Source organism: Bos indicus x Bos taurus, chromosome 11, assembly GCF_003369695.1.
Source record: "Bos indicus x Bos taurus breed Angus x Brahman F1 hybrid chromosome 11, Bos_hybrid_MaternalHap_v2.0, whole genome shotgun sequence".
NCBI classification, from domain to species: domain Eukaryota; kingdom Metazoa; phylum Chordata; class Mammalia; order Artiodactyla; family Bovidae; genus Bos; species Bos indicus x Bos taurus.
Window position 1 is genome coordinate 44339830 of NC_040086.1, and position 25099 is coordinate 44364928.

The following is a 25099-nucleotide window of genomic DNA, read 5'->3' on the forward strand; positions in this document are numbered from 1 at the left end:
TAAATACAAAACTAACTCAAAGCCAATCCCAATGAGACCCCACAAAGAAAGCTAACAACTGCCAAGGCTGGTGAGTGATTAGAATTACATCCACTTTCCTGTATTTCCAAGCATGATAACATTAAATTAAACCTGTTACCCTCTGGGTAAATCATACTGTAAGAATCTAAGACAATGTCTGTTCGCTGAAGAGCCATGACCACCACCACCACCACCACCAAAAAGGCAAAAGATGGGGAGAAAAGGAACTCTTCACACAATAGGTTGTGGTCTATAAAAAAAGGACTTCTAACAGAGCAAGCAAAGTCATGGAGCATGGCTGTGAAGCACTGCAAGTACAACCAGTCCAAAGTGAGATATACTCCAAGTGGGAAAACACACACAGGGTTTTGAACATGTGGAAAAAAGAAAGGGGGATAATTTCATTTTTCATACTGATCAGAAGTTGAAATGGTACTCTGGATGTAATGGGCTAGGCTGAATAGATTATTAAATTTAACTTCATCTGTTTCTCTTATTTCATCTGTTTCCTTTTATTTTCAAACATGCTATAAATTTTAAAATTACATATACAGGTCATACTTTATTTCTACTGGATGATACTGATCCAGAAAACAGCTCTTCTCAATGCTGAAGGAGCCCTTCACTCACCCTCCTTTGTTACAAAAACTCAGCATCAGTTCCTGGCCAGGCCCCACGAGAGGACACTGTGAGACAGACTCCTGTTAATGAGACGGCCTCCTTGGGCCTAAGTCCCCATCTCTTAAGGTCCTCTGAAACCAGGACGTTCTCGCACCTGAGAACCGGGCTCTTTGTCCCGCAGCAGTACATCAGTGCATTTGCTCCCAGACCAGGGCTCTTCGCCTAGGATCCACAGAGTCTGTGCACCAATATGTACCATTCACACATAAACACACACACAAAGGCCACACAACTTTTCCAAAGATTGCATCCTTAATCGTAAACATAAGAGCTGCTGCAGTTAGGAGCACAACCTGTGTACTTTACAACTGAGCTCCTAAAATCACAGGTGGTCACTTGATCACTGTAGCTGTCTGGCACTCGAGACACAGCTGTGATTCTGGGGGTGAGTCTTGGTCTCCACAGCCTACTCCTGAGGGTCTCTCACAGAGCCTACTGCTGAGTCCTCTACCCAACTCCACTCTAGCATGACTCCACAAGGGCCTGCTCTAACTGGGAATAGCGAGATATGGGGGAGCTCTTCCAATAGGGCCAACTTCCACACACAGGATCTTTGTCAACCAGGGAGCCTAGGTTCCCTGTGGTCCACATGCTGCTGCCACTGTGTCTGGACGCAGACAGACAGTGATGGTTAGGTGATACACAGGTCCTTCACTAATCACAGGAGAAAATGATGATGTACAAAACAGACACAGTAAAGACCACAGAGATCCACCTCGAAACAACAGAGTATAACATGTGAGAAAACATGACATCCAAGTAGAGAGAGCAGCATTATGGGGTCATGATAGCCTTGTCACATGCACGCTGCAGCATCAGGCACTTGATCTCACACAGCCAGTTACACTGCTGAGCACCAGCAGCTGCTGACAAGCGGACACCCTAGCATACTGCCAGTGCCAGCTCTGTACCTCTGTTCTCAGGCTGTGAGGAAGGGGTGCTGGTCCAAAAAGCCATTGGATTAGATTTAAAAAGGCTAAAATTAAATCCTAGAAAATAAAGAGTATTTCATTTTTGAACATTTTGAGAATTAAAATGAATGCAATTTTAAAATATAAAAGCCAGATTCCATCCATTTACACCAGTGTGGCTGTCCCACGCATCCACCTATCCTATCCCAAGGCTTTCATTCTTTGCTCATTGCCAGATTGCTCAGTGGCCAGATTGCCTTACCTAAAATGTGAGCATGCAGTACCGTCCAAGAACATAAGAATAGTAACTGCAGAACAAACTTACTGAAACCACCAGCTTCGAGTGAACCCTCACGATTTGAGTGCTAGTGGCCTTAAGCTGGACCCAGTGCTGAGCTGAGTTCTTGTGCTCTGCTGACAGACATGTCTCCCTGAAGCTGACATCTCCTCAACAACGTGTACACACGCTCTCTGCTGCTGCTGAACACTCACCACTAAATTGGTTTAGGGAAGAAAACAACCCACACAAACATATTTTGGGAAGGAAAGTGGGGAGGGAGAGAGGGGGAAGAGGAAGACAAAGTCTGCCTCATCTAAAGACCAAGTGCTTACCCTTTTCTGGAGTTTTAAACGTGTGGCTGGTTGAGAACTGCTCCTTCAGAAAAGCAGGAGAGGTGTTTTTGACTTTGCCATCAGAAGCTGATTTGAGATCAGAGTTCTGTGACTCCTGGCGACCACCAGGTTCCACTTTTCTCTCAGATCCACTCTGGGCTGCTGAACTGGCTTCACTACTGTTATTTTTCAGAGGTGTGTTAAAACTAAATCCAAACAAAGATCCAGTAGCTGAACTGTTGCCAAATGCAAATGGTTTTGACTTCTCACTGCTAAAAATGCTTTTAACAGACTCAGAACCAAATACAAACTTTGGGGGTGAAACCACTGCTTTTGTTGTTGGTTCAGGGGTGCCAGACACCCCGCCAACTTCTGAGGTTGTGTCTGCTGCATCATCACCCTGAGACAAATCAGTTCGTTCTCTGGTGGTTTCTTCTAGCACAGCGACAGCCATTTTCCCACAAGGTGACTCCCTGGGAGTGGCTGAACGAGCGACGTGAGGTGTTATCAAAAAATCTTTTTCTTGGGCCACTTTTGCTTCATCAAATATTTTCTTAAACGAGTCTGCAACATCCTGTAGTTTAAAACGAACAGCTAAATGTTCTATTTTTCTTTCTCCATCTGCAAAATCACATGCAGTCCACACCCACACTCTTTCGGTCCCTTTCATATTTTGCAAAGTCATGTCTGGAGTTATTCTGTGGTTGGCACAAAGTTTTAATACCTGGTCCCTTCTCATCACTATACGAACTTGCTTGTTTTCATAATTCTGTAAAATCTTTATATCGCCGATGCCTCTTTCTTTCCACTGACCAGCATCTTTATCATACCTGTAGAGTTTGGCTCTGTGACTAAAAACAACTTGTTCATTTTCCTCCCCACTGGACACCTCGACTAGATCAGGCAAAGGGACAACAGGCTCAAAGTGCTGTCCGTCTCTCTCCTCCTCCTGAGTGACATCGGAGTCTTCGTCTGTGCCCACTGAGGCCCCACTCTGATTCAACTTGCCAGGGGACTTGGACGGGCTCAGAGCAGACTTGAAGCTGAAGTTAAAGCCGGTGGTCGACTCGCCAAAGCGGAAGAGGTTTTTTCTTACGGGGCTGCTGGCCAGTGGGGAGGCGTGCACAGAGCTGCTGCTCACGCTGTCATCCAGGGCATCCTCCCTGAGGTCATAGTTGTCCCACTCCAGGGTGGGCCCAGTGGTCTCAGTGTTTGGTGCGCCACTCACATCTGCAGCAGTGGTAGCTCCTGCTCTGGAATCCTTACTCTCTTCATCACTGACTTTTGTCTGATCGTTTGTCAAAAATGTTTTGAAATCTTTTAGCCCACTCTTCATTTCTTCTGCTCTCTGTATTAACTTGGCAGCCCTGCCAGTATCCACAAGCTTATGGGGAGTCTGCAGAGGAATGTCTAACAGAAGTCGCTGGCATTCCTCAAATTTCTGCTTGAATTCTTCAGCCAGTTCAGGTGTCTTGAATTTTGCCGCCAGCTGCTCGAGTTTGGCATCGCCATCAGAAAAGTCACTGGCTAACCACATCCAAGCCCTGTCCGAGCCGGAGAGGGGCTTCAGGTGCATGGTGGTGGTGATCCAGTGGTTGGCACACACCTTTAGCACCTGTTCCCTCCGCATCAGCATCCTCAGTTTGCCGTTGACTTCATTTTTGAGGATTTTTAAGTTCCCCAAGCCCCTTTCTTTCCACTGACTTATCTCAGCATCAAACCTAAATAATTTCACCCGCTGTGAGTAAAGAACTTTCTCATCTTCCTCTCCTGTGACCAGCTCCACTTTCTCAGGCATCTGGACGACTGGTTCAAAATGGATGTCGTCACTGTCCTCAGTCTTATAGGCATCATCATCTTTCTCAAGGTCAGCACAAGCGTCCGCTTTATCAACTAGTTTACTACTTTGTGATGAGAATAACTTCTCTCCAGCACCTGAAAATCCCTTGAAATTGGGGTCTTTTTTGCCAAACTGAAACCCTTCTCCTGAATTTGACTTGGCAAGATCTGCAAAGGTGAAAGTGCTGCCAGTCTGACCAAAGACCACAGTACTCCCGTCTTTCTGACCACCAGTGTCCTGAGCCTGACCACCAGTGTCCTCTCCAAAGGACTTTTCAGTAGTCTTCTCCTGATTTTCTGTCTCCTGAATGCCAAATTTAAACCCACCAGCAGACGCAGGGGAAGAAAAACTAAATCCTTCCTTTGCTGATTTAGAGTCTGTATTAGAAGAACTCTGAAATTTAAATGAAGGTGCATTTTCCTGATCCACGTGCCCAAATTTAAATCCCTGTTCTGCATTGCCGAACTTAAAGGCTTTTTCTGAAAAGTTACTCTTAAATCCTGTTCCTGTCTGACTTGCACAGGAGTTACCTGCCTCAGCTGTGGAGCCCACAGGGAAACTGAGAGGCACTTCAGCAGCAGGGTTCTGGGTTGGGTTAGAGGCACCACAAGCCACACATTTTGGAGAACTTCCTTCATTTCGTATCAAGCAGACATCGCAATCCCACTGTCCCTCCTTCTTGGCGAACAGCCCCTCAAGTCCACTCTTTGGAGCCTTGACTGTCTCTGAAGAAGCAGGTGCCGGAGCAGCAGAAGCTGGCGGATTCTGACCTGGGTTCTGACAGGCCACACACTCGGCCATGCTGGCCTCATTTTGCACTGAGCAATCCCACTGTCCTTCCTTCTTGGTGAAAACGCCTTCAAATCCACTCTTTGGAGTCTTGCTTGTCTCTGAAGTACCAAACTTTAACGAGGCAGGTGCTGGGGCAGCGAAGGCAGGTGAACTCTGTTTCCGGGGAGTCTGACAAGCCTCACATTTCACAGAACTTCCTTCATTTCCTATCAAGCAAACACTGCAATCCCACTGTCCCTCCTTTACTGAAAAAACAGATTTGAAATCACTGCTGGCAGCCTTAGGAAGATCTCCCTGGCCAAATTTAAAGGAAGGTTGCTTAATAAGTGGAGATTCACTTTTGCTAGCAGGCTTTTTATTCTGACACGCAATGCATCGAGACACAGTGGGTTCATTTCTTACTAAACAAACACCACAGTTCCAGTGACCTTCATTCTTTAGAGTCACCAGTGCAGATCTACCAGGAGTATGTTCTGAGCTGGGTTTAGGAGTAGAGATAGTTTCAACTAACGGTGGGCCGAGGAGCTCCTTACTGCCTGGGTTTAGATTCTGGCAGGATACACACTTCTTGGCAGTTGCCATGTTCTTCAGTGAGCAGCTGTTACAATACCACCAAGATCCTTCTTTCTTTGCAACCTGAAATTCAAAATTCATAGTTACGCCATCAGATTTGTCAATATCCTTACTGTCATGACCTGTAGGTTCTTTTACAGATTTCGTGGCCTGATGGGTGGTTGTGGCTACATTTGCTCCTGAGGCTTTCAACAGGCTCTGGGCCTCTTCAAACTTGCACTTGAAAAGGGCTGCCTCCTCAGGCGTCTTGAACCTAATGGCCAGCTGCTCTGGTTTGGGCGACTCGTCGGCATAGTCCAGAGCATACCACACAAAGGACCTGTCTGAGCCGGCGTTAGGGGCAAGGGCCATGTCTGGGCTGATGTAGTGATTTGCACAGATCTTTAGCACCTGCTCACGTCTCATGAGCAGGCGGATTTTACCGGAGGTTTTGTGCCTGAGGATCTTAACATTGCCGATTCCACGCTCCTTCCATTCTCGGGATGCTGCATCGAAGCGATACAACTTTGCACGATTGCAGAAGAACTCCTCCTCATCCTCCTCGCCAGTCCTCACTTCAATCTTGTCAGGAAGAGGAACCACGGGCTCAAAGTGAGGGCCGTCGTCTTCCTCGTCCCCCTGTGCACTTCCCCCGTCAGCATCGTGACCCTTGCTGGCCGGCTCCGTAGCAGGCACTCCGAACACTGATTTCCCTGGGCTGTAGAAAGTAAACATATCATCACTACGTCGAAAACCAGAATTCTTTGGCTGATTTGTACCCATGTTCTCAGTAAATGAAATTCCAGGCACATTTTTGCTTCCAAAATTGAACGTATTTCGAGGTCCCATGTTTTGAGCAGCTTTTGGTCCACTGTACCCATCTCCCTGCAAAGGTTTATCTGAAGTCAGCAGACCTAATAGGCTTTCATTATTGTTGTAACTTGTAGCAGGGGGCTGTGCCACAACCTGTGGTGAGGAAAACGTGAAGTCACCATCATTTGACTTGAAATTTGAATTAAATTTGAAAGGAGTCGGCTGTGTTGTATGTGCAGGTGCTGCCAGAGATGGCCTCATTCCTTCACCAGGCACCGGCTGAACAAAACTGGTTTTTCCAAATTCTAAAACCTTAGGTTCTGCAGATCTTGAAGCATGTGCTGCAAGTGGAGGTTTTGTAAAATAACCTGGTTCTGGCAAAGGTGGATTTGTGCTTGTTTGTTGAACATTGTAATTAAAGTAATCATCGCCCCTGGGTGATAGAATTCCTGTCGCAGGAGACTCAAAACGCAATGGGGGGCCATACATGTCTTGAGAGAACATGCACGCTGATGAGCTCTGCACGGGTGGTGTGTGCATCTGCTGGGGGTAGCCGTAGACGTGCTGCTGAGGTGGAAGCCTGTTCATGCCATAAACCGGCCCCTGGAAAAAGACAAAGTGAAAGCTTTTGTAGGCTGTCTATAAAACTATAGCTTACCTCGATACAAACCAAATCTCATGAACCTCAAACATGCATATAAATATACCACTAGAGCATACACTGCGTTCTTAAGAGAAGACATTGCTACAAGGACACTTACAGCTCTAGTTCTCGGCATGACCCAAAAATTGCCTTAACCAAAGACAGCATCTTACACATCTAATTATACCTTCCTGACTCCTAAACGTGGTGTCCAATGATGTTGATAATGATGATGATGACGATGAGCGCTGACATTTGTTAATGTGCCACCTAGGCATAATTTCAAGTTCTGTACACATAGGATCTCATTTAACAATTCTCAAAACCCTACAAACTAAGGCACTAGTATCATTCTATACATAAGGCACAGAGAAGTTAAGAGCCAGGGCCTGGATGCACCCAAACCCCAGTCTCTGCCGGGCTCTGCTTGGGCTGGTCTTCATGGACACTTAGTCACAGTGCCTAGGCCTGCGAGTGCCACCCACGGTGCTCCAAAGAGTGCATCACAGTCCTGCCTCTGTCATAACCAGATGATGAAGCTCCCACCACCACCACTCCTGTTCAAAAATATTCTAGATGTTCATACATATTGTATTAAAATTAGATAACTAAGAAACATACCTTCTCTATCCAGAGAGAAATTTAAAATAGCTATACCTCATGGGACATTTAAGTTTTAATGTTGAATTACTTCTTGAATTAATTTGTAGGAAGCCTGGACAATTAAAAAGGAGATATTTATAAATGTATAAATTATTCCTTTGTTACCTTTGTGGGAGTAACATTAGCTGCTGGTCTGAGTAGATACTGAGTATTATATGCTGGTGACTGACTATAACATACTGAATGGCCAGTAGTTGCAACTAAAAAAAAAAGAAAAAAAAAGAAAAGAAAGAAAACACTGTTAAAAAAAGTCTATGCTGCAGGGTAGTACTATCTAGGCAAGAACTATAAATACAAAAGCAGCAGAAATCAAAGATTTAACTACACAGACTTTTAAAACTTTACTATACATCAAAATACACCAAAAAGATGATTATCAAATGACAAACCAGAACAACTGCCAAGTGTAACACAGGAGCAGTGAGGGCAGCAGCAGGTTGGCACCAAGAGAGCCCCCACAGCTAGCACCAGGAGCTAAGAGGAGTGGTGGGCCCCCTTCCTGAGAAAGAGGGGCTCGATGTGAAGACACAATCCTGCCACATCAGGAATATAGGGGAGACACTGGCCACAGGAAGGACTTAAGGAACCAAAACATATGTGGTGGCCTCAGGGCCACATTTTTGAAGTGAGGCTTGAAAATCTGCAGAATGACAAGGTTGCATTTTATACTTAAGCTAGCAACAACATTCAGGTCAAAAATCACCTGGCAAATTCACATAAAGGATCTCAAAAGTAACACAAAATGTGCTTCTTGGTGTAATAAACAGGATACAACATGACTAACACTTGAACTGGTGCCCAAACTATTTGCCCCACCTGCTTTGTGTGCATGTGTGTTACCAGAAAACCAACAACTAGAAGACACTCCTATTGATGGTAAAAACAACCAACAGCCATTTGCCTGATCTGTTCTATGAAAGTTTTACCAGAAAACAAAACAACTTAAAAATCATTTATATCTTTACACAAGGAGGAAGTGGAAACTGAGACACAAGAGGTGCTGAGCAGCTGACTCTGGAAAGTCCTGCAAAGGCCCAGTGAGGGTGAACCAGGCCCAGTGAGGGTGAACTGCGTCTACACAGTCCACAGGGTACCACAGGGTACTGTGCTCCCTGCACAGTAACACAGAGGCAGCGCCACTGGAGAAGCCCACAGCTGAGCAAGGAAACTAATGCGCTGCCTGCAGGGGCTCCTCTGAAACATTCTCAGGAGAAAATAGGCAAAGAACACAGAACAAGTGGATGGATATATATGGGACAAGAATTGTAACATGTGAAGTTTAACTAGTGACTTTATCACTGAGAGTGAAAGAAACAGTTCAGATGTCTTATAAACCTACCCAAAAAAATCCTATAGAAAAAAAGCACCAAATGAATAGGTAACTCATGAAATCTAAGTGTGCTGAACATTCCTAGTATTAACAAAAACAAAAATTTTAAAAGCTGATATTATTTTTGCTTTTAAAAAAAGGATTTAATAAACTCGTAATAGTTAATAACTGGCAAGAGTGCGAACAGACAGGCACTACCAGATCCTGGAGGTAAAAGTGTAAAATTGGCACAGTTTTTCAGGAAAAGCAATTCCCCAACACAAGAAATCTTATAAAACCCTGAAATCCTAGGACTGTGTTCATGGCAATAATTATAACACCAACAACAGGAAATAAAAACCAGGAAGTAAAACTTGCAGAGCTTCCATGTGATGGGGCCCTCGTGTTCATTAATGGTACCATCAAAGAATACTGAGTAGAAAAATGCTAAGAACTTAAAAGTAGTATTTAAAACACATGCTTACTCATCTCTGAACAAAATGCTAATATGGTGAAAAATCTCATTAAAAATTCCTTATGAATACAAAGAGAAAGGACCAGAAAAAAATGCTCCAAACTGGTAGCAGAACTCTCCGTGACACGATTAGTTTCCAGTTTTCTTTACACTCGTCAGTACTTTAGAGCATTTCCTTATTCAAGCTTATTGATGGTTTTTAGTCATCTACTGTCAGTAGACAAGGGCCACCCTGGCACATCTGGGCCTTCACTAAGAAAACCATCTGTGAGTTCAAGAGGGTGGTCAGGAGCTGGGACTCTTGGCTCGAGCCAGAGCTGACTGTGACTGTCAAGCAGCCCACTGGTGTCTCCATTCCTCTCACCTGTCAAACCTGTCAAGTGAGGGTGTGCTGCGTCTACACAGTCCACAGGGTACTTGCAAGAATAAAATAAGACAACATGAATGTTATGTTCAGATGTGTGTTTAACAACCGGAAGACCTGTTATGCACATACAAAGAAGAAACAGAACTTGTGACCCACAAGGTGCCCAATGATAACCACACAGCATCCAGAAAGCCTCAGAGGAAGCCAGACATGAGCCTGTCGCCGCCAGTCAGGTTCCACATGGTGTATGGCACCTTAGGCAGGCAATGTTTAAATCTGGCAGGCTCCTCACATCCACACCTATGACTGATAGCATTAGTGAGTCTGACTTCACAAAGATCTTCTCTGTCACCTGTTGCACTTGAAGGACACTGTCATGAGAAGACAGCAAGCTGCTCTAAGGAGGACCCTAGGGACCATCACTAAGGTACTAAACTAGGCCACACCATTCCCAATCTTTCTTTTGAACTAAGTGGAGAAGACTCTTGAGAGTCCCTTGGACTGCAAGGAGATCCAACTAGTCCATTTTGAAGGAGATCAGCCCTGGGATTTCTCTGGAAGGAATGATGCTAAAGCTGAAACTCCAGTCCTTTGGCCACCTCATGTGAAGAGTTGACTCATTGGAAAAGACTCTGATGCTGGGAGGGATTGGGGGCAGGAGGAAAAGGGGACGACAGAGGATGAGATGACTGGATGGCATCACTGACTCGATGGATGTGAGTCTGAGCGAACTCCGGGAATTGGTGATGGACAGGGAGGCCTGGTGTGCTGCAATTCATGGGATGGCAAAGAGTCAGACACGATTGAGCGACTGAACTGAAGACCAATTAATCTAATTACCTCCATTTCAGGAATCTGTCTCAAGTGAAAAACACCTGTCTTCATCATCACTCTGGCTGCCTGGGGGCACGTGGCCTGAAGTCAGAGCAACCAGAGTCTGAAGCCTCTACCAATAATGACGTGTATAATAATGGGTGTCACCTAACCTTCCAAGCCCATTTCATCTAAACATGGGAATTCATAATGGTATCTCCCACTTTGGGTTACTGTAATTGAATGAAATCACATACACAACGCACCTGGCACACAGACAACCCAGAGGGCAACTGCCTGTACCCTGTGGTTCACTGAATGTTTACTGCACACTCTAAGTAAATGCCTAATGTGCACACACACCCCCCACACACATAAATACAATAACCATGTGATATAAGTATTATTTCTATGTTTCAAACAGACAAACTGGCTCAGAGAGCTAAGTAAGAGTACAACCTAAAAATCCACTCTGCCCTAGCTCAAACTCTCTCCTTCCATATACAAAAGATTTCCCAAGACTGTCAGACCTCTCAGAATGTCATAAAAATAATTCCCCAAAGTTTAATTTCATAATTAGGCAGCTCTTAATGAATTAACCATCAGTTAACATTTTTCCAATATAAGGCATAGTTCCAGCTCAGTCTCAGCTCCTCTGAGATGTGCAGTCAAGGGTTCTTTAAGCCTTTACATAAACAGGATCAGATAAAACTTGTTTTGTTTCTGGAGTTATAAAAATCTTGGTAACAACAAAAAATAGCTTAAGCAACATATAGATAGACAAAAACATGTAATAAATTAAGGCATACAGACAAGGTGATTTCGCAAATTTCCTAAATGAAGGAGGCAGCACTACAGTATCGTCACTAACACCTGGGAATATTCAGTTGCCAACTCACCTGTCAGTGGGGCCCCGTGAAAATTCTGTGACCCCTGATAACTATCAGGCACTGGGTCTGGTCCATAATTTTCTGGAGGCCAACGATGAGGGGACCCTGAGCTACTGCTATTTAGTTTCAACTCCTGCATTTCTTTCTGTTGGAAGAAGAAAAACAATTTTAAGCATTATATCATGGTGTAAACAGTGCTAGAGCAAATTTAATATCTGATGATACCTTTTCAGAGAGTCCATTCTCCAGTCAGATCTGAGCACCAGGTGTTGACGTAAAACATGATTCTTAATTTCTTAAAGCTTGTTTTTTGCTCTCATTCTTTTCCCTCCTTAGTATCATTACCGAATCCACTCAATCTAGTCAGCTCTAACCTAAAAAACGGATTCATCTCCCTTTCCATTCTACATTTACTTCATCTTTCTAAAGTTCTGTTCAGGACTTCCCTAATGGTGCAATGGATAGGAAGTTGCCTGCCAATGCAGGGGACATGGGTTATATCCTTTTGCTCCAGGAAGTTTCCACATGCCTCAGAGCAAGTAAGCCCTCGAGCACCAACTACTAAGCCTTCCGATGACAGCCAGTGGTTAGGGATCAGACAAGAAAAAGGCAACACCTCCCCAACCCCAGAACCTACAAGGCAAGTACTTTTCAGGAACAAGTTATAATAAGTGAGGTCAGAGACAGATCCAGCATGGCTACCCTCTTCTGCTACAAGTGTTTCAGATGAAATTCCTTGGCAGTCTAGTGGTTTAGGCTCAGTGCTTTCACTGCTGCAGCCCTGGGTCTAATCCCTGGGTGGGTGGGTGGGAAGGGGATGGCAACCAAGATGTCCGCAAGCCAGGTGGTGTGGAGAAAAAAAAAAAGTATTTCAGGAATAAAAACTTCCTGGGAAAAAAAAGACCCTTAACTATTAAGGTCAAAAATACATCTTAAAATTTCAAACTAAATAAAATTTTCCCCACTCATCCATCTATACTGTATCTAGTCCAGATGGTATATATCTAAAAATAAGAAATGAATGGAATCAGCTGGAAAATTTAACTGGTCACCACCAGCATCTGGACCATAGATTTAAACATCCAATTAAAGATAAAAACATAATGTTAAAACTTGAACAACTAGAACACGTGGTGAAAACTAGTTTTGACAAGTCTCACTTTATGGATGAGAAGACAAAGAGACAGAAAGCTAAGCAAGTACCTGACCCAAAGGCACACAAGAACACCATGTAGGTGCCAGAAATCTACATGGTTAGCATGTAATATCATGAAGGTCACAATTATACAAAATTAACACACAAAATCTTTATGCAAATTCGAAAGTGTAGAAAATACAGGTTTCAAGATTTTCCTTGCCATGATTTTAGAAGCATGAATGATTTAGTTCTTGTCAATGAGCATGAAACAACTTACTTGTACTTCCAATTCCAAAGAAGTAAAGTTCCTTTGAGTGCTACAGTTGAGGTCACTTTCATCAAGTTAAAGCACAATCATGTACAGACACCTGCGTCTTTACATAATTAGGTCGAATTCATATGAAGTAATAAAAAGATAAAGAGACTTTTTAAAGTTTAGACCCCTTGTGAAGTCTTAGCTATAAATGTGATATACACACTAGTCAGTCTGAGCTATAATCTCACAAACCAAGGTATGAAGACTAGAGCTCGCTAGTTCACTCTATCATTGGGGACCTCCTCTATACTGGGAACAGGGTTATGGTTTGGATATGAGTTGCCATCTTTGAAAGATTCATATCTTGTGGAGGATAAAGACACATAAGTAATTTCAAAAAATAAGCTAATGTCAAGACGGAAGCATGTAAAACACAGTGTGACTCTACAGTCACGCAGCAGAGGAACATCTGGAACAGTGTTAGAAATGAGTGAGAAAGTGGTCAACGAAAGAATCTTGGAATAAGATAGGCACAGTTTAGAAAAATCAAGGCATTTACCTTAATGGCCTCCACTTGTTGGCAGATCATTTTCAATAAGCAATTTTGATCTTCTGCCCACTGAGGTGGTGTTTTGGGAGAATACTGAAAAAATAACAATGAAACAGTATTTAAAACATCTAGAACACACATTCTGCAGTAAAGTGACTCTTCTCTTTTCACTCACCTTACAACTTCTATTTGGTGATGGAGAGTATTTGGTGGGAGATGAAGTTGAGTGTTTTATTTCTGAATCTGCATTTCGTACAGACCCATTTTTATGAAGAGGCGCTCCTTCACTGAACTCATCGAGCTCCTGCATGACTAAATTAAGCATCTCTTTAACAGATTCCAGGGGCACAGGCAACTAGAAATAAAAGGCAACAATCAACATCTTTAGTTTGCAAAATCACCAACAGAAGAACTCTCAAATAAATCTTACTAATTTACATTTTCATACTTCTGTGTGACAAGCACATTGTACTTTATGTAACAACACACAGAAAATGCTGTGCAATCTAAAGTCTCCTAACCCTCAAGTCCATGCTGTGTCTACCTCTCCTGATGGTGGCAGCAAAGGCAGAGCAATGTTAACTGGGGAGTTTTTCCATGTGAGCAAAGTCAGTCACTGATTCTGAATGAGAGGAGAGGAGAAACACAGACGCTGGCATGCACCAAACATAACCCTAATCCAAGAGCAGCAACATAAACTCATCAATAAAACAGGTGGAAGGTTGAATGTCAGTGAGGTTAATCCCATCACAACAGCCTCAAACTGCTGACAGCCGGGGAAAGGTGGTCACAGGAGACAGTGACAAGGGGAGAAACATCCCGAAGTCATGAGCAACCACCTGATTTCATTAATATGTTTAACTGCCAAGTCCACACAGAACTAGTCTTAGTGGCAACATTTGCTGAATACATCGCCAGCTAACAAAAATAAATGCCAGCCTTTTCTAATTCTCCAACAAGCATTTTTGTAATGTTATAAACCTAAATGTTCACATTTAAACACACACACACAAAATAAGGCAAAGTAATACTAATTAAATAAACACCCCACTTCTGTGCATTAATACGGTATCACTAAGCATTTTAAAAATTAACAAAACATAAAATCAAGGCAAAATTCCTTATCGCCTAGTTATCAATAATAAGAAAATACAATCTGCAACTTACTTTCTTAACTACCGACAGATTTGAATCACAGTCATCTAAAATCTTTATCAGGTAGTCCCTGGTCTTTCTCAGGTAATTTTTGCATTCTTCTTGTTCTTCAGAAGAAAGCACATCATTATCAATGTCTTCTGCTTTTCTGTGAAAAAGCTATACACAAGAGTGCTTTATGAAACAATTATGTTTTAAAAGAAAAACCCTTTAATTTAAAGTACCACACTACTTACCAGTGCAAGATTCCAATAAGAAATGACGTTATTAATAGATTCAAAAGCAGCCATAGCATCGTCTATATTTCCATTAACTACATCCAATATAGCGAATGTGATGCGTGCTTCATCTTCGTATTCCCCAACTTCACATGCCTAAACACATTGGGTAACTTTCAGTCAAGCTGCCTCTACCCAGAATATCAAACCCGAATATTTCCCAAGGATTTTGCACGATCTAATGAGATCAGCATCTCAATGTTCTTCTCTGCCATGTTGCATCTGTGACAGGCAGTGGACTTAGAAAACAAGACTACCATTCAATAGTTGGGCAATTAATATAAGCAGTTTCTACTTCCATTTCCTTATTTAAAAACTAGAAGCCCAGACCTCCAGATAGTTCACGATGGGATTTTCCGTTACCTGAATGTCTGCACTATGGAAATGCCTGAACAGAGGGTCAGCAGGCTCAGGGATGCTGCTCTTCTTCTTGATCATCTTCAACAATGGCAAAACCTTTTTCCAGTAATGAACACTTCTGCCTATGTATTCTCGTTGATCATAAAAAGAATTAAGACCACTGCCCTAAAATACAAAGTTAGAAGCACACAAAGAGACACAAACGAACAGATTAAAAAACTCACTTGCAGATGCTCTGAACAACTGGCTAAAATTTCAAATCCTAGGCAAAATAGAATCTCAAAAGTCATATGCTCACCTTTCCAAATTCTAGAATAACTAAGCACTTTACCATCAGCCCTCATTCTAGACCCAACTTTGACACAACTCCAACGACACTACCCAATCAGGCAGCCTATTCTTTTTTCCTGAAGTTGCTATAGGTGCCACAGAACAGACCTCAAATATTAAGCAAGGTCTATAATGCCCTTACCTATAGAGCCTTGTGCCACCAAACAGGTAAAAAAATCTTCAGACTGGTAACTTAACAGCTAATACCTGGTAACATTTACTGTGCTAGGCACTGTTTTAAGCACTTACATGCAGTGGCAAGATTGTAAAAATACATTTCACCTGACACAATATGAACACGCTACTACTGTTTTTAAACAAAAAAACATTCAAGGTCAAGTATGTCATGTAAAAAAATTAAGGTAATGTTCTTACAAACTGCTCCACTTCAGTGAACTCACCGTTTTCTGAAGGCACTTTGCCCAGTGCACGAGCAGAGCAGGCTGAAGGCCAGTTTTTTCCTGGCCTCGTAGAGTGTTTATGTCACGCTGAACTAGAAGTCGCAATTTTGCTGAGGTCCCAGGTCTAAAAAAAGTTTTATTTAATGAAATTGATTTATAAACATGCAGTTCAACACTTACATGTATGTTAATCATCACATGATAATTAAAACTTTACATGAGAATTAAGTCCCTGTGCAGTTAAGTTAAAGGAATTTTTTTTTTAAACTACTTACACTGCTTTTCTGTGAATTAGATTACAAACTGCATCCCACCATGCTTTCTGTCTTTCTGTGCAAAGCTGTTTACACACAGGCAGTGGCAAGCACAGAGGCTGATAGAAGCTGCAGTGAGAATTAGACTTTTCCTTTAACTGTAAGTGGCTGGTATATATTACTCCAAGCAGAAATACCTGTTTTATTTACAAAAAAAAAAAATCAATTTAGGGGAAAAAAAAAAACCTAAACAGTATTCATGGTATTTAAGTTATTAAAATCTATGCTTACTTCAAGATCTAAAATACATATTGACTCAGGTGCATTTGTTTCAAGTCTTGAGGTTTCCTGGGGCAAATGATGAAAAAGCTGTTTTAGCCATTTTCGAATTGCAGGTAACGTAGGCAATGAATCCCACTGTAAGCCAAGCCAGGTGAGGTGTTGAAGACTACCATTATGTGCCCTAATGGCACCTGAAATAAAGCAAAAAAACAAAAAAAAACAGCTTGAGGTTTTGGAAATTTTTGTGTGCCATCAGTTTTGCCAACATAAAAAACGGACTCATAGTAATATTAAATGTAACTTAATGTTATAACTGCTTTTCAGTATCAGAGTACAGGGAAAATCTATAAGCAAAGTCTAGTGTTCTTAATAAAAAGAGTTTTGATGGAAAAAGTTCTTTTGAAGGAAAAAAAAGAGCCTCACTAGAACTCAATAAAACAAAATCTACTGACAGAGGTCAAATAAAGAATAGCCATCTGGTAATAAATCTTGAAACAACAGATCTTCCTTTCGGTAAAGAAATATGAAAACAGTGGGCTATCACTACATTAATAAATTAAGAAATTCAATACTAAAAAAGTTTATGGGCTTCCGAAAGCATAAAAGAAGAGCAAGCTTTCTGGTAATACAGCAATTTGCGAGACAAACATGTCCATAAACTTTATCCCAGTAATTATGTTTTTAGGAATCTGTATAGAAAAAGAAATGGAGACACCTAAAAATTGTCATCAGTATTTTTAATGTAAGTGAAAAAACTGGAAACAGCTTCCAGATGGAAACTGGCAAGTACATTATAGCTATTTCATTAAAAAGATTGTATTAGCATCAAAATGATACTTAGGAGAGAATTCATGACACCAATCACTTGTACAGAACTATTCAGAAGAAAAGCACCTGCTACCATAACCACTACCAATACCTCATATTACCCTCCCCCCATAAACCCTAAAAGTAATTCAGAATAATATTAAGTCATTATTTCTGGATAATCCCCCTGTTGCTATTATATATCTCCTGGTGTAAAAGGATTAAAATGTAAAGTGTTTCCTTAGGAAGATACCACTTACCAACATCATATCTAGCCAATTCATCAGGATCAGGTTCTTGTACATCAATGCTTCCAATATCATCATTACCAAGGAAACAGCTATCCTTAGGTAACTGACGAGAAAACAGAGCGTCGTACAAAGCTGACTGCCCACTCCTGTTGGCAAAGGATTCTACAACCTCTTTTAAAAAGTCTTGCTTGTCACGACTTAAGTTTAGCAGCATATGCCCTGAAAAACAAATTATTTCCATCATTTAAAAGACACAGATTAAAGTTACATCTCTCAACAGTTTCATTCACTTACCCTAAGGGGAAATAACATGACATTCTCAGAATGAACCCTCCAGCCCCAAAACCACAGCTGGACCCAAAAGGGTGCTGATGTGAAAAATGAATAAACTATAGGTGTCAAAGCATCTGCGTCTATGTGCTAGAATAAAAGGAAAGGAAAAAAATGTGTGTGAAAAATCCCAAAGGATTTCCTTTTGGAAAAGTGTGGGATTCAAGTGGCCAAAGGAGAACAGGATCAAGCTCAAATTTTCTGTCCTGATACACCAAATTTCTAAATCTGGCTGGTCAGAATCATCCTTTAAAGAGATTAAAATTTTTCTGTTTCAGTTCTAGACTTCCACTCCCAGAGATTATGATTCCACAGATTTGAACCTATTTTAAAAACACTCCTTGGATGAGGTTCTAGTTCACATTCTAGTTCTAGTACACATGGATGTGCCTTGAAAGCACTATGGCTTTTCAGGTTTATGGTTTCAATCAGGCTGTTTGAAACAAAACAAAACAAAACAAACTTTTTTCCTGTAATTCTGTTGGCCAATCAGGTTTCGTTACTACCAGACAATTATCTCTTTAAAAATTTGCAGAGAGAAGCTCAGCAGGCCCAGATCAAAGACAGTACAACACAGTTCATTTTACAAACTGTGACCCTCTGCAAAGGTAGAAGGGAGATCTGAGAAAAAAAACAAAAGATCGCTTCAAGGACTCAAAGTTTGTCTCCTACAAAGAAGTAAGCTGTGGGGCAGAAGAGCCTTGACCAACAGTCTACCTACAGACCCCAGCTTATAGCTACTTGGATTTAAGATCATTTCCTAACTCTTAATGAAGGCCCTTCAACTTTACATCAAAACTGTCTCTTATAGAAACATTTCCCTACAGAGCCTTCAGTTCACTGTTTGACTCACTGGCTACCTGAACACTTTCAAGTTTGTGCCTTAGGAAAGCCAGAGAGTGTAACAGACCTTTAGGATCCAACCCAAATAGTAAGAATTGGGAATAAATCTACAAATTCCAACAACCTAACAGAATGTGAATATACACCTTCTGTCTTTGTTTCTAAGTTGTCAGCTCCTGAAGAGAGAGATCCCTAACTTTTTTACCTTTTATCCCCAGTGGCTAGAAAACCAATAACTTATTCTTAGGTCAAGAAGTGCTGTAAAATGTTCTGGATGGAGATTCTAGCAGCTAGATTAAGGATGGGTTAAGGAGTTTCTCCACACAGGAGCAAACAATATTTGTTCCTTTTAAAGAATATTTTTTATCATTTACCATTTTTTATCATTTGTTCTCTCCTCTCTCTCCCTAATTCAATACGGCAAGGAGAAAAAATTCTAACAAATTATCTCCTGGGCAGAGAGAAGACACTATCTAAGATGTGTTCAAAAAGGAAAAAGTTCTTTTTTCTTTTTAAAATAAAATCAGTTAAATGTTACCAGTACCTGATTGGCTCAGACGATCATAGGCCATCATTTCCAGTAGGCTTTGTCCAGCTTCTCCTTTTATTAATTTAGTCTTTGGTCTTGGAATCTAATCATTTTAGAATCAAAAATCTTAATTTAGTGATACATTTCTAATAGTAAAATGTTCCTTTCTATTACACTGTACTTTTCTTCAATAATGAATAAACAGCCAACGGTTAAAGAGAGTTGGGAATCCAACTGCAAAACATCGGGAACTGGGGAATTTAGATAATCTAGAAAAGATGCCTACAAAGAGCATGTCTGAGAAATTACTTTCTATTAAGAACATGATGGAGTTACAGCTGGGGAAACAAGAACATCTGGTTGGAGACCTTTTCTGCCTTGCACAGATAGACTGGGAGCAGCCTGGGACGACAGCTCTACACCACCCGGCACTGGAGCCCCCACATGGAAATACCACACCCTTCCAGAGCGCAGACCACCTGAGAGACCAGCAGTGTAACAGGAACAACCTAGACAAGAAAAGGGCTCCAAGTCCTGTGCTATGAAGAAGAGGTGGAAGAACGACAAGTAAACAGAATGGTGAGAAGATGACAGCTGCCATCGAGTATTAAGAAAATTATCTTGTAAAAGAAGGGAACACCAAAAGAAAAAAAACACCACCAATGGGTAGCGGCTTGAGAAATATTTTTACTCCATGTAAGGAAGCACTAAGAACCAAATTATCTAAAAATAAAACAGGCTACCTTGAAAAGCTGCAACTGTCCATCACTGAACATGTTTAGTCCCAGCCAATGAACATTTATCATCCTGAAAGTAACTACACAGATGGTAGGTGCAGTGCTGTTAAACCTCTAGTAATTTTCTTACACTGGGAATGGCAGTATAATTTGATACAACCTCTGTGAGACTGGAAATTTGGCAATAACTCAAAATATTATAAATGCACAGATAGACACTGATCCTGCCATCCATCACTCAAACTCATTCCACCTCCAAATTTTCACATGGGAAATGGCACAAGCTAGTCACTGCAGAATTATTTTGAAGTAGCATAACAATATCTCGGTTTTAGGGCATCAGTTTAATGAAACCCAAACTATGGTACATCTATAGAATGAAATAACATCCAAGCATCAGAATAAATAACAGTGTTGTACTCAGCCTATGTTTTCTGTGCTGATATGGAAATACTGGAATTCAAAACTCAAAGTGGAGTTTTTACTGAATGGGTATCACTGTCACACAACTGTCAAGCCACTGTTTTAAGTCAGACAATAATAAGTCAGAGACCAACTGAACTCACTAGAACTACTGCAGTCCCTGATCAAGGGGCTGAAAACCCTACCATTCAAACAGCCTGCAGAATCAATCAGGAGGGAGATGTAGTTTTTACTATTTAAAAAGGTCAAAGTTGAATACAACAAACTAATAAATACAACAAAAAAGAAATAGACTCACAGATATAGAGAACAGAGACTAGTGGTTACTGTTGGGAGGAGGGGGAGGGTATCAGAGTGAAGAGGTGCAAACTACTGTGTATAAAATAAGCTACAAGGGTATAATATACAACACAGGAAATGCAGCCAATATTTTATAACTATGAACAGAGTATAATCTTTAAAAATCGTGAATCATTGTACTACATACCTGTAACCTACACAACATTGTACATCAACAATACTTCAATTTTTAAAAGGCCAATGTTTAGAGCAATTGACTGTGTCAACATAAAAATATCCATTTAAAAAATTTAATACATTACAATGTCCATTAAAGAGAGCTGTTAGCTACTTGATAATTCTTTAAAAATATTAATCATAACAGTTTAATGCTTATACAGATTAGCAAACTTCATTAACTTCACTACTTTTCACTAATAAATTCCTTATGAACAAAATGCTTCTGCTGAGCTAACAGCAGCACTGTGGACTGCCCCTCAACAGGTTTTAAAAGGCCTAAGTATGTTAACTAGAAAAAGCAATAGCCTCCAACAGTCATTTTACAGTGAAACCCTTTTTCTTTCTCTCAAGCAAAGGATTATTCTCTAAAGCTAACAATTTCTACAAGCTAGGAATAATCCACTTTGTGGAAGACTGCTCATTTCTTTTCAGATCAGAAATGATGCAAGCTCACTAAGAAAACATTAAAACTGCAAAAATGGATGAGGGGAGGGCAAGAGCCAACATCTCATCATCTAAAAACAAAGGCTCACATTCTGGCATATTCTCTTTATGTCACTTTCTATGCATAAAGTTGTTTCATGTTTCTAAGGATGAATAAGTATACTGCTGTGTAGTATATACTTATTAGTATTTATTACTTATTAGTAATAAATACTAATAAGTAATAAATAAGTACTACTACTAAGTACTTACTAGTATACTTAGTAGTGTATACAACTGTTAATGTTGTATATATATTAAAAATTAAGTTTCCAATTAACATATTAAAAGTTAGGGTAAATAGTCTTCTATCACAGCTTATGTAACCATGCCCCCAAATTGACTTACTCATTAGATTTTCATTCAAGTTATGTGTATCTTTTTGAATCATGTTTTATCCATACTTGAGACTATTTCCTTGCAGGTTCCCAGAAATGGTACAGTAAAAGATCAAATTCTTCAAAACGATCTTCCAAACAGTCAAAGCAATGCCAACTGCCACCGGCAATGCATTAGTGTACCTGTCTCACCCGCCTCACTAGTACTGTATATTAATAAATCTTGTTATTCTTTCCCCCAAAGTATTTCATTTTAACTTTGTACATATTTCTTCCCATTTTCACCACATACCAGGACATACCCCATGTGAAGTACAATCAAGTCTCACTGAAAGGTCAACGGCACGCCAGACAGGGGGCGATTACCTGGAAGGCTATGAGATAGCAGAGCGCAGCCAGCTCCGAGAGCGCGCGCCACTGCACGTCACTGTGCTGGCCCATCTTCAGCAGCAGGGACCCAGCGTGCATGTAGAAATGGCCTCTCACTTCCAGGAACGTGGCTGAGAGCTCCTCGTTTCCACCTGCACAAAACTTCACAGACTGAAGAGCGCTATCAAAACTGGAATATTAAAGTATTAAACAGGTGTTAAACTACTACACTGTGAATAATCCATGTCATTATTTAATCCTAAATAAAACTGAGAAAGGAATTTACTTCAAGCATCACCTTCCACATCTAAATCCCAACAATCCATTCTGTTTTATGAATTACGAATCAAGTGCTTCGTGTTATTCAACATACTTCCTATATTTCAAGCGTTTTTAACCTCCAGAATGTCTTATTCCAAAACATCTTCTTGATCATATGGTTTCATTATTTAATTCAAAGTTGAAATTTCTCAAAATAAACATGCCATTTCACATTATAAGTAAACAACTAAGACACATGCCATTATCAAGATGAAAACTGCTTTTACTATACATTTAACTACAGAGTTAATTATAATTCTTACTATTATTTGTAATCTACGTACTAATCAGTACTTTTTAATCCTAATGGTCCTCAAAATCTTCATTTTCTAAGAAAATCAAAAGCAAACAATAGAAATGTGAAGAATGATTTTGAAGTAGATTATAATAAGAAATCTGAGTAACAGATTATTTCTTCTAGCCTGTGAATTTCTGGAACTTGCAGAGGGTGTCAAGACTCCTCCAAGGGGTATGTGTAGTAGTAGTATCATAGCACTAAGAAATCTTCCTCACCACTTTCTCATGGGACCAAAAGTTTTTAAGTATATAACCATGCCTACTTCCCCCCAACCATAAATATTTTCTAAAATCATCAGAAAGTTTGATTGAGTCTTTTTGGCTACTCCCTCATACTACCTGTATGAAGACACCAAGTACTTCCTCAAGAAAACGACTTACTCTCCTACACCCCAGTGTAAAGAACTCCCTGCCATGTGAGATGGGGGAGGAACCATTACTTTTCAGAATATGAGTGTACACCAAGGAGCAGCAACCTTGTTCATTACGGACCCCATGCTGATGTGGCTCTGTGGGCACAGCAGCTCTGCCACAGGGCTCGCCTCTACTGCTGCAGTGCGCGAGCACACAGCTGGCACAGCAGGAGGTCGGCTGTGTCAGGGGAGCCCCACTCACAAGCAGGCAGGTGGTGAGCCTGGTTTAGCCCACAAGCTCTAAATTGACATACAAATCCAAGTGACGTGTCTGTTCAGTGGAATTTATTTTAATCAAATGGAGACACTGGTCCTCAGAATTATGGAAGAGCAACGAGGATGTGCATTTTCAGACTCAACTCTTTACTAAGCATTTCAAAACTAAACGTTTAATTACAAGAGTAACTTAATCAAGAACAGTAATAGAGTTCTCTAAGAATCAGAGTTTCACAAAACCAATTATAATATAATACTGCCCCAAAAGAAGATTCCTTCTAAGTAGTTCACCATATTATTAAGTATTACCTCTGGACATTACAGAAAAAATAATGACATTAAGTTGTTTAGACGAATGAACACAAACAGACATCTGTAATTTACACTGAAGTGCTCTCTCTAGGTCGGCCTACCTCTCCAGCAATTCTCTGCTCTCCTGCGCATCTCTCATGGACAGCGTGAGAAGCATCAGGTTAGCATAGGCTATAAGTAAGTCCTGACTGGTTGCTCGCCAGTTACTTTTATCAGACTCCAAACACTGTGAAGATTCCAGGTATTCCTGTTGTGCAAAAAGAACTCTAAGTTACCAAACTGTATCATGTGTTACAAAACTGAGTGTTTTACGACTACAAACCCCTTTGCCCATTCACAGGCTGAAAAACCATGTTGGTTTTAGATTAGCCTACAAAAACACCAAAAAATACACAAACATATTTCTCATATCTATCTCTTGAATCCACTCATTATAAATTGAAATCATCCTGGTAAAATCAGCTCATTTCACAGCTGCTACACATAAACGAAAGAGACTTAGGTCATGGAGTGCAGTGGTTAAATACAAAGGGAAATACGGTAATTGTGAGACCCAACAGCCCTTACCTACCTTAAGGGTCTGTACTACACAGGAATTCCACTCTAAACTTGACCGCAGAGCTGTGTTCCTCTCTGCCTGGTGGCAGTGGGCCACAGCATCTCTCAGCCTGCTGTTGGAGCGATACAGCTCCACCAGTCGGATGTTCACGTGGACATCATCAGGCCTTGCATAAAGTTCTGACTGAATCAAGTCGAAAAGTTTATTCCATCCATCTTCACCTTTACAATCTAAAAGCTGTTCCTATTTATAAAGAACCATTAATTAGAGAAACATCTGTGCAATTTTAAAAACATCATGGTGCTCCTATGAGCACCATCCCACTGTGTCTGGCTTTAGTCAATTCCCACCCTACACACCTCATTAGTGCCCTCAGTCATTTCCAGAAGCTCAACCTCCAGAAAATACATGGAGAGAAACATCTGGGATTACACAGCTGCAGGAGGGCCTGGACTCAGCTCAGAACATCCCTGCATACCTGTCACGACCAGAAGGGACCCTTGCACCCACGTGTCCTCACCTTCCATGTGCTCTGGATCTCCCTAAGGCTGCTCAGTCCCCGTTCCCACTTCTCCTACTGTGGAGCTCCTACTATGCCACCATCTTCTTGGTCTTCACCTTCCCCCTTACTGAACGAGAGTCCCATTCCAAGACAGGTGCCATCACTTATCCGCTAGACTATGTACAGGTGGAGGAGGTGGTGACTGACTCACTCCCAGTGTCATCACCTGATCATGCCCCTCCTCCCCCAAACCTGTTTATAACATTTTACTAAAGGATGTGCTATCTGGCCATGCCTCCCACTCCTTATCAGCACCTGGAACAGAACTTCGTTCATCCCTGCTGCTGCTAAGTCACTTTAGTCGTGTCCGACTCTGTGCGACCCCATAGACGGCAGCCCACCAGGCTCCCTCGTCCATGGGATTCTCCAGGCAAGAACACCGGAGTGGGTTGCCATTTCCTTCT

At 41.2% G+C, this 25099-nt stretch overlaps 1 protein-coding gene across 3 annotated transcripts in view; it reads right to left on the reverse strand.

Moving 5' to 3' along the window:
• The window catches only part of LOC113901247 (E3 SUMO-protein ligase RanBP2-like), a 61885-nt gene that overhangs the window by 13844 nt on the left and 22942 nt on the right, over positions 1–25099 (reverse strand). For 2 of the 3 annotated variants that reach the window (XM_027555410.1, XM_027555409.1), the window contains exons 5-20: positions 24146–24376; positions 23676–23821; positions 22013–22205; positions 19162–19249; positions 17454–17663; positions 16396–16577; positions 16126–16301; positions 15851–15974; positions 15123–15284; positions 14718–14855; positions 14494–14640; positions 13502–13681; positions 13336–13419; positions 11392–11527; positions 7634–7728; positions 2226–6825 (exon numbers count right to left, since the gene is read on the reverse strand). In XM_027555410.1, coding sequence (XP_027411211.1) covers positions 2226–6825; positions 7634–7728; positions 11392–11527; positions 13336–13419; positions 13502–13681; positions 14494–14640; positions 14718–14855; positions 15123–15284; positions 15851–15974; positions 16126–16301; positions 16396–16577; positions 17454–17663; positions 19162–19249; positions 22013–22205; positions 23676–23821; positions 24146–24376 — 6892 coding nt within the window. Of the gene's footprint in view, positions 1–1613; positions 1692–2225; positions 6826–7633; positions 7729–11391; positions 11528–13335; positions 13420–13501; positions 13682–14493; positions 14641–14717; positions 14856–15122; positions 15285–15850; positions 15975–16125; positions 16302–16395; positions 16578–17453; positions 17664–19161; positions 19250–22012; positions 22206–23675; positions 23822–24145; positions 24377–25099 lie in introns of all 3 variants that reach the window. The other variant, XM_027555408.1, reaches the window with a different exon arrangement.